The sequence below is a fragment of the Dipodomys merriami genome, unplaced genomic scaffold, assembly GCF_024711535.1.
Source record: "Dipodomys merriami isolate MVZ:Mamm:240054 unplaced genomic scaffold, mDipMer1.0.p SCAF_30, whole genome shotgun sequence".
In the NCBI taxonomy this organism is placed as follows: domain Eukaryota; kingdom Metazoa; phylum Chordata; class Mammalia; order Rodentia; family Heteromyidae; genus Dipodomys; species Dipodomys merriami.
The window spans coordinates 5,968,112-5,981,821 of NW_027204493.1; the positions used below are offsets into that span (position 1 = coordinate 5,968,112).

Genomic DNA, 13,710 nt, shown 5'->3' on the forward strand with positions numbered 1-13,710 from the left:
GAGATAGGAGTCTCACGGTCTTTCCTGCCCAGGCTGGCTTTGAACCACGATCCTCAGATCTCAGGCTCCTGAGTAGCTAGGATTACAGGCGTGAGCCACCAGCGCCCGGCCAAAGCAGGAATTCTTAATCAGGAGAAATTCTGTCCCACAGGGAACATTTGGCAATAACTCAAGATACTTTTATCACTGGTGTGGGGGGAGGTATTCCTTCCCACTCTATAGTGGGTACAGACCAGGAACACTGGTTAGTACCCTACAACACAAGAACAGCATTCCCAAACAAATAATTTTCTGGCCCAATATATCAACAGTGGATAAATAAAAGAACCCTGTGGAACAGTAACAATTTACTGTTACTTACCTTAGTAAAGTTATTCAGATGGCCTAACTTTCTCATATTTGATACTCCTTGTAATTTGGCCACATTTTGGAGAATCTCCCTTAAGTTATCAGAAGGTTCTAGAAGAAAATACAAGGCAAGTTAACCTTATTTTAAGAGTATTTTCCTAGCCAAACAGGTAAAATATGCTGTACTAAAATTTACAATGTTGACTCTTGGTTTAAAGTTTTGCCCTGTACCTTAAAAGTCATTCATAGTGGATGTCAAAGTCTATGTACACGGCATTCAATTCCCTTCACATTTCTACTCCACCTATACCTATGGTCCAACTCTGTTTACAACCAGTTATTACTCAACCAAAAAATTATCTCAGCTTTCCATTCTTGCTATTAATATTTGAAAACAGATGCGAAATACACTGTCCTGCTTGTTTCAACCAAAACCTGGATAAAGAATACTAAACCTAATACTAAACTACGAATGGATATGCTGCAGCAAAGATCAATGATTCTTGAAAAATGAAACAGACATTAAGTGTGCCCTACAGTTGTACAGGCTAACCAAGAAAGTTTCTAGACCCTGGTGCTGAAGAAAAGCCGAGGCAATTTCTAACTGTGGGCTAAGAGCCCACAGATACCATGAATTACTAAAGAATAGAAAGAATACCTCGGAGTTATAGCAAAGGAGCCTCTTAGGTATTTGGTAGAGCAAACATCCCTGGACTACAGGAGTGTAAGACATTATACAAGGCCACAAGGCCAGGGAAAGACTCATTTAAAGTAATTAGAATATCCTTCCTGCCGGCCATAGGTAGCTCACACCTGTAATCCTAGCTACTCAGGAGGCTGAGATCTGAGGATCATGGTTCAAAGCCAGCCTGGGCAGGAAAGTCTGGGAGACTCTTATCTCCAATAAACCACCAGAAAACTGGAAGTGGCACTATGGTTCAAGTGGTAGAGCACTAGCCTTGAGCTGGGCTCAGGCCCAGAGTTCAAGCCCCATGACAGAATCTCCCCCCCCCCCAAAAAAAAAACAACAAAGAATATCCTTCCTTACAGATTACCAAACTTCATTGGGCACTGAGTATTCACAAACCTTGACCAAGGAGGAGGAAACAATTAGATATAAACTAGACATTTCTGTGATCCATCTTACAATCTTCTTTTTTTTTTTAATGATGTTGGGGTTTGAACTCAGGGCCTCCCACTTGCTAGGCAAGTACGCTACTGCTTGAGCTTTGCCTCCAGCCCCCAACTAACGAATCTTAAAAGACAAGACTTGAAAGAATCAAACTGTTTCCATATAACTAAACAATTATTTCAGATCGAAGCTTAAGAGAATGTTTAAGAATAGAAAAAAATATATGAAGTGCTTACCAACGCAAGTTTCACAATTAAACTCTAGTCAAAAATCACCAACCAAGGAAAAACATGGTCGTTGAGATTACTAGAGAAGAAAAATGTAAGTGTGCTAACTGTGGTTCATATGTTCAAATACTCTGATAAGGAGTATTCAAACTGAATTTCTGCACATGATTATAAATGCCCCAAATAAAAAGTATTTTGCGGGCTAGGAAGGTGGCTCAGTGGTAGAGCACTTGCCTTGCATGCATGAGGCCCTGGTTCGATTCCTCAGCACCACATAAGCAAAAAGAAAAAAGCCGGAAGTGGTGCTGTGGCTCAAGTGGTAGAGCGCTAGCCTTGAGCTGAAGAGCTGAGGGACAGCGCCCAGGCCCAGAATTCAGGCCCCACAACCGGACCCCCCAAAAAAAGTATTTTGCGTAGTAATAACATTATAATAGTCTTACAAAATGTAAAAATAGTGAATTTGTGAAAAAGGCAATTAAAACTGTTCAAAATACAACTCAAATAAAAAATAAGAGCATCAGTACACTGTAGAATTTCAAACAGTTTCACATAAGTTTAAGTGGAATCCCCAAAGCAAAGGTAGCAGGGTGAAGAGAAATGAAATGGTTTAAGAGATCTTTAAGAGATAATATATAAAAACCTTGCAAAATTGATTAAAAAATAGCCAACAAATCCAAGAAGTTCAATCTATTCCAAGCATAAAAAACATGAAAACTATGCCAAGACACATCAAAATTAAACTGCTCAAAACCACTCAGAGAAAAATTTAAAGGCAGCCAAAAAATTTTTAATGACAAGTTTCTAGAGGAAAGCTTTTTTCTTTTTTTATTTGAAAAAAAAAAAGATGGTAGGTTTATCATCAAACACAAGATAAGACAATGGAGTAACCTTTTCAAAATATTGAGAGAATAAAAAACTTTAAAACTGTTAAAAACAAACAAACAAACAAAAACGCTGGTGGCCAACGTCTATAATTATAGCTATTCAGGAGGTTTAGATCTAAGATCACAGTTCAAAGCCAGCCTAGGCAGGAAAAGTCCAAGAATCTCTTATCTCCAGCTAACCACAAGAAGCTGTAAATGGAGCGGCTGGCTTCAAGTGGTAAAGTGTGAGCATTAAGCAAAAAGATCTGAGGGACAGCATTCAGGCACTGAAATTCAAAAAGAAAGAAAGAGGGGGGAGAGGGTGGGAGGGAAGGAGGGAGGGAGGGAAGGAAAGAGGAAGAAAGAAAGAAAGAGAGAGAGAGAGAGAGAGAGAGAGAAGAAAACAAAACTTAAAATCATTCTTTATTTGCTTTACAAAATCAGACTACTACTAGTTAGGGGCTCTGCCAGGCAATAGCTTGCAGACCCCTAAAATATAGCATCATTTTCTTCTGGAGGCTTCAAGCTCTTTTATTAATATATTCAGCATCTTACTTAAATTTGTTTTTAAATAAAAACAGACGCACTAGCCTAAATATTATATTACCATGTTGCTGATATTTTAGTTTAAGAGAAATTATTATTCCCTCCAAGATTCTTTTTTTTTTTTGAGTCCAGTCGTGGGGCCTGAACTCTGGGTCTGGGCACTGTCCCTCAGCTCTTCAGCTCAAGGCTAGTGCTCTACCACTTGAGCCACAGCGCCACTTCCGGCTTTTTTCTTTTTGCTTATGTGGTGCTGAGGAATCGAACCCAGGGCCTCAGGCATGCAAGGCAAGCACTCTACTACTGAGCCACCTTCCCAGCCCCTCCCTCCAAGATTCTTATAACCCAAGGAACCAGTTGCTTTGAATTAGTATTTCCTGACCAAATGAAATTGCACTGTTCTATTTTACATTTAGATTTCAATCTGGTTACTCAATTCTGTTATACTTGGTGTCAGTCATGAGAAACAATCTGGCAGCAAACCATCACCAAGCACACTACTTATCCCAGCTATTTCCAATCACTGTGAAGTTGACAGCTGCTTGAGATTATTCCACTGACTTTCAGAGCATCTCCATGTATTTAGATAATACATATTTTAATGCAAACAAAATTCAACTCTATTTTAACTGAGTTAGAATGTTTATGACATAATGTTATCTTAAAAGTAAATGAAAGCCTATAATTGAATGAAATCAGATTCCATTAAAAAAAATTATAAACTAGGCACCTGTGGCTCAAACCTGTACTGTAGTCTAACTTACTCAAGAGGCTGAGATCTGAAGTTCATGGTTCAAAGCCAGGCAGGAAAATCAGTTGAGACTCTAATTTCCGATTAATCACCAAAATTCTGGAAGTTGAGCTGTGTCTCAAGTGGTAGAGTGCTAACCTTAAGCAAAAAAGCTCAAGGAGAATGTCCAAGACTGGTTTAAAAAAAAAAAAAAAAAAAAAAAGGATTCCAAAGGATCCTGAGTAGGACACTGTATTTGTAATCATTTTTTAAATTTTTAAAGTTTTATTGTAAAGGTGACATATAGAGAGGTTGCATGATATGTCAGGCAATGAGTACACTTCTATTTGAACAGTGTTACCGTTATCTCATTTTCTCCCACTTTTCTTGTTATTACACATTGTAGTTAAAGAAACTGATGAAGAAAAATTACAAGTAAGCCAATGGTGTTAAGTGATTAACCATATTTGAACTTTAAAAAAGTGTATTTTTTGTCAACTCAAATGTAGTTAGTTCTAAAGTAACTTAGGAACTATGGCAGTTTTTAAAGTCAAAGGTAAGGGGATCACTAACACCATGTACATACAATTCACCTAGATGAAATGTATAACCCAAACATTTCAGATTGATTTACCCTTAGAATGCCAGGCACCACATTAAGAACTTTACTAAAATGACAATATGGTTACTTCTAATTGGCAGAATACATACACACATCTTTATCTGTAGATCTAAATAGATATATATATTCCTCACAAAGGCTTGCATAATTTTAATTACTGTTCTAGGAACATTTTATGAAAAGCACACAAATACTACAAAGACAAAATTTTGTGAGTTCTTTCATTCTAAAAGTAGTCAATGAGCAAGATACTTCCCTCTTAAAATGTACTTCATATACAAGTAGAAAGCAGACAATCAATTACAAAAGAATTCACGTGCTAATTTTAAAACTGACAAGTTTTTAAATGGAAATGAACCAGACTTTCTACTTCCTTCCCTCCACACCTCCCTCCCCATAATATAATTAATTTCTTGTCTTTTTTTTTGGGGGGGGGGTCAGTCGGTGGTGGGGCTTGAATTTCACCTGGGTGCTGTCCTTCAGCTCTTCAGCTCAAGGTGAGTGCTCTACCACTTGAGCCACAGTGCCACTTCCGGTTTTCTGAGTGGTTTATTGGAGGCAAGAGTCTCATGGATGTTCCTGACCAGGCTGGCTCTGAACCACAATCCTCAGACCTCAGCCTCCTGAGTAGCTAGCATTATAGGCGTGAGCCATCAGTGCCTGGCATATAATTAATTTCTAAGACCTAAAATTATGCAAGGACTTCAAAGTTTCTTTATAACACAGTTGATGGAAGACACTATCTTAATTGCCAGTTCAATTTAAAACTGCATTATGGACATTTTAGACTCCAAAACACTAACACTCATGTGCTACTACAATGTTGCAATTGGACAACTTTAACTTGAAATACTAGGTTAAAGTTGCCCTGAATAATGAAATGAGAAATTCTTGGTTTCTTCTTTACTTAAATCAGGACTCCTCAAACTTTCTCTGTAAGGAGTTTAGAGAAGTACCAAAGAATTTTAGACTCTGTAGGCCAGAAGGGCCTATTGTAACCACTACTGTTGTATCACGAAATATGCATAAATCAATGAATATAGTCCTGTGTATTAGTCTGGACCCTCCTGCCCCTGCTATTTTTAAGTACCACAGAGCAGGGGTCTTATAAATAGAAATTGTTTTGCTTTTTGGTTTTTAGTTTTTGAGACCAGGCCTCACTATGTAGTGCAGGCTGACCTTGAATTCCTGATCCTCCTGCCTTTGCCACCTTAGTGCTGGGATTACACATCTAACATTACTCAACATAAACAAATTTATTTTTATATTTTTGGATATTCAAGTCTAATAAGTCTATGAGCTGTTCAACTAGTCCACTTCTCATAATGGAAAGAAGGACTCAGAGAACTTTTGGTATGCCCATTCAGCCCATTCATGGGGGTTCTATCTTCAAGATCTAATTACCTACCCTCTAAGATTGATTGAAATCAAATAAACTGCTAATGAAATGTAGAAGAAACTATGAAACAAATGGGACTCATACACTGTTGGAAGTGTTTGCAATCACTTTAAAGAGCTGTTAGCAACATACAATTATCTAAATAATTTCACTGTAAATTAGAAAAGTATCAGCCTGCAAGTATACAAATATTTTAGCAGGTATCAGTAGCTCATGCCCATATTCCTAATCAGAAGGCTGAGATCCAGAAGACAGCTATTCAAAATCAGTCCAGACAGAAAAGTCTGTGAGACTCCATCTCCAAAATAATTAGCAAAAAACAAGACTGGAGGCATAGCTGAAGTAGTATTGTACCAACCAAGGAAATAACCAAGGTGAACAACAGTGTCCCCACTACTGGGAAAGAAAGAAAGAAAGAAAGAAAGAAAGAAAGAAAGAAAGAAAGAAAGAAAGAAAGAAAGAAAGAAAGAAAGAAAGAAAGAAAGAAAGAAAGAAAGAAAGAAAGAAAGAAAGAAAGAAAGAAAGAAAGAAAGAAAGAAAGAAAGAAAGAGAAAAGAAAGAGAGAACAGAAAGAGAGGGAGGGAGGGAGGGAGGGATGGAGGGAGGGAGGGAGGGAAGGAGGGAGGGAGAGGAAAAAGAAAGACAAAAAAATTAAGGTAGGCACCAGTGCCTCATGCCTGTAATCCTAGCTACTTGGAAAACTTGTATCAGGAGGACTATGGCTCCAGGCCAGTACTGACAGAAAACTTGATGAGATTCCATCTCAACAGAAGACACGGGGCATGAAGGATGGTGCATGTCTGCCATGCCAGCTATATGGGAATGTGTAAAACAAGAATCTAGGAACACGCCTGGGTAGGAAACCAGACTGGAGACATGGCTCAGAAGTAGAGAGCCTGCCTAGAAAGAGTGAGGTTCTGAGTTCAAACCTAGTTCAACCAATAAAAAAAAAGTGTTTATAGCAAGCAGCTTTATGCTGAATAGTCACAAATTGTAAACAACCCAAATGCCCATGAACAGAAGTATGGATAAACATATTATAGTATCTAGGTAAAATAGTAGTCAACAAGGAACAACTGGGAAAACAACATAAAAAAAGTCAATGAAACTAGACAAAATGCATATACAGTATTATTCCATGTGACTATAATTTGAAAACAGGCACAACTGTGTGTTTGTGTGTATATTATTTATTTATTTATTTATTTTTGCTGGTCCTGGGGTTTGAACTCTGGGTCTGGGCATTGTCCCTAAGTTTCTTTTGCTCAATACTAATGCTCTACCACTTGAGCCACAACACCATCTCCAGATTTTTCTGTGATTAATTGGAGAAAGAGTCTCATGGACTTTCCTGCCCAGGCTAGCTTTGAACCATGATCCTCAGGCGTGAGCCTCCAGCACCTGCATCCATTTGTATTCTATATCCATAACTGTTCAGAAGCAATTACTATTATATAGTTCATTACTAACAGAACTTCTTGACACTGGTGTTCAAGTGACAAAGGGGTAAATAGAGGCAAATGTAAACTCTTAGTATTAATGTATCCCTTTAAGACTTTTTCCACCTTAAGGGGAAACTCCTTAAAAGTTACCTTTGAAATCTTTCTCTTCCTTATTTCTCATCTTAAGTAGTCAGACTTTAGCTATTTAATCTTTCCCAAACTTGCTGACATATTTTCCTTCCTTTTACTCCATGAAACAATGCCACACAGGTCATTCTTCTACCTTAACAACTGTGACAAAAGTAGGGTTTCGGAATTCAGTTATTTTATTTCCAATTATAACATATAGATTAAACTTTCAGAAACTGAAGTAGGAACAGCACTGCCAATTCACAAATTCATTCACAGGTAAAACCACCAAACACACCAAAGAATACAAATTAAAGTCAGTCTTTGCTTGCAAATTAGGCCAGATCAGGATTTACTGGGTCAAGTTATTTACAGAAAAAGCAATTCATTTTCAGGGTTTTTGGGCTTCCAAAGTTGTAAAGAAATTGTGGATTTATACAATTCCTATTACCAACTGCAGATCTTGCACTTTTTCATAACAAAATCATGTAACTATTGCTTTCTCAAAACATTCTTTCAAAAGCAAAAAATGTGGTATAATATTGAAGTATAAATTTAGATCTTTTAAGCTGGAGAAACTTGAACAACAAATAAACTGTATCACTCCCCAAATAACTACTGCTTGCCAACACAAAGAACTGTAACAAAGTTCTGGCTGTGATTAAAAAAAAAAACTAATGGAAAAAAAGATTACTACCACTCAGAAGTACATCCAAGACCATTGGAGAATCCTTGGGTAATCAACATGGACACTACCTGGGGTCATGTTGGAAATATAGGTTTGTGTATCCTTCCAGACCTTCACTATATAACAAGATTCTGGGTTCGTGAACCTAGCAGGTCTGCTTATTTTTAGCAAGTCCTGCTAACAAGGTTTGCCCCTTTGCTAACTTATGGGTCTTAAAACTTGGGAACAGTCTTTAATTAGTAAGAGTGGCATATGGGCCTAAATTTTTTTTTTTTTTTTTTTTTTTTGTCGGCCGTGGGGCTTGAACTCTGGGCCTGGGCGCTGTCCCTCAGCTCTTCAGCTCAAGGCGAGCGCTCTACCACTTGAGCTACAGCGCCACTTCCGGTTTTCTGGTGGTTTATTGGAGATAGGAGTCTCACGGTCTCTCCTGCCCGGGCTGGCTTTGAACCGCGATCCTCAGATCTCAGCCTCCTGAGTAGCTAGGATTACAGGCGTGAGCCACCAGCGCCCGGCCTCTAAATTTTTTTTTATATACACTACTGATTTGTACGGAACACTCCTATCCTTCTGTGAGTTTGGCATTTTGTTACTTGCAATGCAACGAGTGCCTATTTAGCAAGTCCTCAGTAAAAATAATGGTACTGAATTTCTCAAGAGTCCCTGATAAACAATTTACCTGTTCTCACAATTCACTGATGGAAGTGTGAAGTGTGTTCCGTGTGACTTTACTAGAGCATATGCCTTGTCCTTTGCCCCATGAATCTCCTCTTCCCTGATGTTGCTTTGTATTTTTTTGCTGTAGTGAATCCTCTTAGAATAATCAGCAAACTTCAGAGTACCCTCAGGGACATCCAACACAATATGGAAGCTTTTGAAGTTTGGCTTTGGAGAGCTCACATATCTACTTTTGCAGTAGAATAAGACTGTTGACTAACGCTTAGGTCAGTATAATGTAAAGAATTCATTCTATATACAATCAAGAAACATATCCAGCTCACACCTGGTGGCTCACACCTGTAATCATAGCTACTTAGGAGGATAAGATCTAAGGATAGTGGTTCAAAGTCAGCTAGGGCAGAAAATCCCATGAGACTCTTATTTCCAATTAAACACTAAAAAACCAGGAGTGTTATTGTGGCTCAAAGTGGTAGAGTGCTGGCCTTGAGCAAAAAGAGGCTCAGAGTGAACACCCAGGCCTGAGTTCAAGCCCCATGACCAAAAAACAAAACACATATCCTAAGAAAAAGGATGAATTACAATACTCATCCAGCAGAGGCAGACAGTGAAGAGAAAACTGTAAAGAAAATGAAACAAATAAAAAGTCTTCCCTAAGACTCAAAGCCAATGCATGTGGGTTTGGAATACAGATGAACTCTTTCATACAATCCAAATATTTAACCACCAACTAGCCCCTAACAACCTGACTACTGAGATTACCAAATTATAGTGCATAACCCAAACCACACACAAATAAATAGTAAATTAAGCTATTATACATAGAAACAATAAACTAAAAATATCTTTAAAATTAAATATTAAGATTAACATATACAAACTGAAATTTGTTATGTATCTAAAGCAGGGAAGTTGATATATATTCTATAAAAGATCACATGGTAAACACTTTAAGCTTTGCAAGCCATTCAATGTCTATTTTAACTATCTAACTCCACAAATACAGCAAGCTCTAAAACAGGATGCCCCTTCCCCCAAAATTAAATGAGTATAGCCATACCTCGGTAAAACATTATCTACAAATGCACTAACAAACCAGATTCATAAGCCATAACTTTCAAAACTCTAGTTTACAAGAAAGAAAACAAAAAATAAAATTTACAAGAGCATTTAAAATAAAGAAAAATGTTTTTAAAAAGACTTAAAAGACCTAAGGAGAATGTGTAGTAAAAATACAATTAAAATAACTTAATGAAAGGTAAACAGAACACAATTCAGGGGAAAAAATTAATGAATTGAAGATCATATTTGAATTAGTTTACAGAAGCCCCCTCATAGGGTCTGAACTCCATGGAGTTTAAAAAGCAATACAAATGAAATATCTAACATACAATTAGGAATTCCCACAGATATTAGCGGATACAATACTCAAAAAGACAAATATGAAGAATTTTCTAAGATTATTTGATTAGACTTGACTTCACAAAACAGGCTTCACATGGAACAAAAGACACTTACTTGTCGCCAACTATCAGAAAAGCTGCATGTGGAACTGTTGTGGCTCAGTGGTAGGTACAGCATTAGTCTTGACAAAAACAGCTCAAGGACAGTGCCCTACCTTAGAGTTCAAGCCCCAGGTCTAGCCTCCAGGACGAGTTTGTGCGTGGAACACACACACACACACACACACACACACACACAGGTTTAGAGTTCAAGCCCCAGGACTAGCCTCCAGGACGAGTGTGTGCGTGGAACACACACACACACACACACACACACACACGTCTCTCACACACACACACACACACACGTCTCACACACACACACACACACACACACACGTTTAACTATAGTGCTGCCAGAATACTAGACTCTGAAGAAAGGGTGATCGTGCAATACTTGCTGCTACTACTATAGCACTAATGTATCTGCCAAAATTACACATGATTTTACTTAACAAAAGGCATAGATATGCTTATGTTATGTATTCTTTTTTTTTTGTTATGTATTCTTTTAAAAATACTTGAGATCAAGTACACTCCCTGGAACATAGAGAGAAAGACAGACAAACAGACAGATACCAAAGCTAATAAACTCCAGTTATGAAATAAAAGACATTGTTTCCCTCAAATCTGCCTATAAGCTTTTCTGCTCGTAGACTTTTCTGCTCAAGACTCTCTCCAAAGCAGTCACAGTACAAATGGCTTGAACAATGAGAAGTTGCAACTAAATGAGAAGGAATGTTATCAAAAGAGAAGGGGAAATTTTTAATTTAGTTTTAATCCAGATTTTTTTTTCAGTTGGAGAAATGAAGGCACAGGATGCCAGTGGCTTTGAGGATCATAGTTTGAACCCAGTCAGGTAAGTCCCAACTGACTAGCAAGAAGCTAAAATTAAGTTGTGGCTCAAGTGGCAGAGTACCAGACCAGAGGTGGAGGAGTAGGTTAGTGAGAGTTGAAGCCCTGAGTTCAACAGGGATGGAGGGAGGGAACACTAACTTTACCCAGTCTTTTCTTTTCCCTAGGTCATGAAATTCCCAAGAATAATTTCAACATATAAATGAAAGAACAGCTAGAAATGAACAAAACATTTTTTATAGATTGTATGATGTTAACTCCTTTTTGGGCTTTCTGACTTGTCAGTCTAGATTAATGATCATTTGTATTCTTTGAATAATATGCAACTAAGTGGAGCTTTTTTTTTTTTTGCCAGTCCTGGGGCTTGAACTCAGGGCCTGAGTTTCTTTTGCTGAAGGCTAGTACTCTACCACTTGAGCCACAGCGCCACTTCTGGCCTTTTCTGTTTATGTGGTGTTGAGGAATCAAACCCAGGGCCTCATGCATGGGAGACAAGCACTCTACCACTGAGCCACCTTCCCAGCCCATGGAGCTTCCTTACTAGCAAAGTCTGATTTATCTTGTAATCTCAACCTTGACAATTTCAGAGTACCAGACGGAACACTTTCCCTAAGGTATGCATACACTAACTCTCTCAATGAATGCAGTATTTCCACCCATAGGAAAAAAAATTTCATTAAAATTAATGATAGTTTAGGCATTATTTGGTAATACAAATGTTAGAAAACTTATACATACATAGCTGATAAGAACATTAGGGCTGATGGTATGGTGCAAGTGATAGTAAACCTGCCTAATCATTCAACCCTGATTTCAAACACTAGTACCACCAAAGTATTATGTGTGTGTGAGAGAGTGCATGCATGGCTATATTAGTAGAGAGGTAGTAATAGGTACATATACATAGAGGTGTAACTTATCTAAAGCAACAATACAACTATCAGTTCTACCAATCCTGATTTCTCCTACTAAAAGACAATGCTGCAGTCTAAAATTATTGAAACTGGCTAATTTTGTTTGTCTTAGGACCAAAATGAAAGGACTAATTTCATTCACTCATTCACGTAATTAATTCTGATTTATTGACATGTGTTATCAGTTCTGCTCCACAAGGCAACTGTCTGAAGTCAGAAAACACAACTTCCCTCAACTAAACCATCTTCTCCAAATTATTATTTGTCCACTTCACCCTTCTCATATCCCTCTATTCTTTGTCTCATTTTTTAATGTACGAGCTACACTATTTCCCATCTCTAGGCATGGAGCACTAATTGTTCCCTCTACTTGGATGACTTTCCCTGTGCTTCCTCATTAGTCTAGTAAGTATCAACAAAACACCACAGCCTCCGGGAAGTTTTCTCTGACAATCCCCATCAGTCAATTTTACAACAATAAGAATATTACTGATGTCTAAAATTCTATGATCACACATTTGCAGCCCTTGTTCTCCCTACTAGAATACAAACTCCTGAAGGAGTCTCAAGGGAAAGGACTCAATCTTTTTGTTAACCACTGATTTGCCTGTTCAGCAGTACAGTTAAGGTTGATAAATATTTGCCAGTTGTGACTAGTACCAGAGGATATGCGAACAACTTAACAGCATATTATAAGGGAACATATATTAGGGATCCACAAGAAAGAAGAGCTCAATCCTGCTGGGGAGAGTACGAGTGACTTTTGATGGTTTAATAAGAGAGCTGATTGATAAAGGATAGAACTTAAATTGTTATATAACCCATGCAATCATTCAGCTAAGACAATGAAGTCCTGAGTACAGGTATGGTAACAAAGGTGAAGAGCAAATTTTATACTCATTTCAGAGATAAAAAAAAAATCATACCCTCTCCTAGTAGATTTGATGTGTGCAATAAGGACAAGGAATGAGGTTAAGATGTCTCCTGGGTGCTTGATCTGGCCCAATTAAAAGTAATGCCTCTAATCCGTGCAGGTAATAAAGAAGTATTTTTAGAATAGTATATTAATAAGGTTAATTTGTAACTTTAAGTTTGATATAGTTGCCTAAGTAGTTAAAACATTGACTAAGAGGATTGTTGGCCCTGCCCAAATGGCAGTGGTGTAATCTGTGAGCTACCCTACATTCAAATCCTAGTACTAAAAACATAAAACATGAATAAGCAATGAAATCCTCAAATTAAAATGTAAATGTAATGGTCATTTTCTCAGTCAACAAATATATAGCATATATAGGATGCTAGAGTATTCTAACCACCAAGGATCAAAGATGAACAAAATAAAATAGTTGTACTCACAAATTCAGTCTGGAGACAAACTATATATACACATGTACTATATACCATGATATATTGTGTATCTATGTGTATGTACACATATATCATGTAGTATATATGTACACCATGTATTATAATAATGGCTATGAAACAGCAGCAATAACAAGTCTGTCTTACTGCCCAACAGGTAAGGAAAAGGAAAAAGATCAACACTTTATAAAAGAATGGAGAGTAGTCTGGCACTGTGATTCATGCATACAAGCCTGCCACTCAGCAAGCTGAGATAGATCAGAGGATAGCTAATCT

The 13,710-nt window shown here is 37.7% G+C and overlaps 1 protein-coding gene across 5 annotated transcripts in view; it reads right to left on the reverse strand.

Moving 5' to 3' along the window:
• The window catches only part of Rictor (RPTOR independent companion of MTOR complex 2), a 93,805-nt gene that overhangs the window by 64,495 nt on the left and 15,600 nt on the right, over positions 1-13,710 (reverse strand). For 4 of the 5 annotated variants that reach the window (XM_070041073.1, XM_070041075.1, XM_070041076.1 and 1 more), the window contains one exon: positions 362-459. In XM_070041073.1, the coding sequence (XP_069897174.1) occupies positions 362-459 (98 nt within the window). Of the gene's footprint in view, positions 1-361; positions 460-7,456; positions 7,598-13,710 lie in introns of those variants that run through there. The other variant, XM_070041074.1, reaches the window with a different exon arrangement.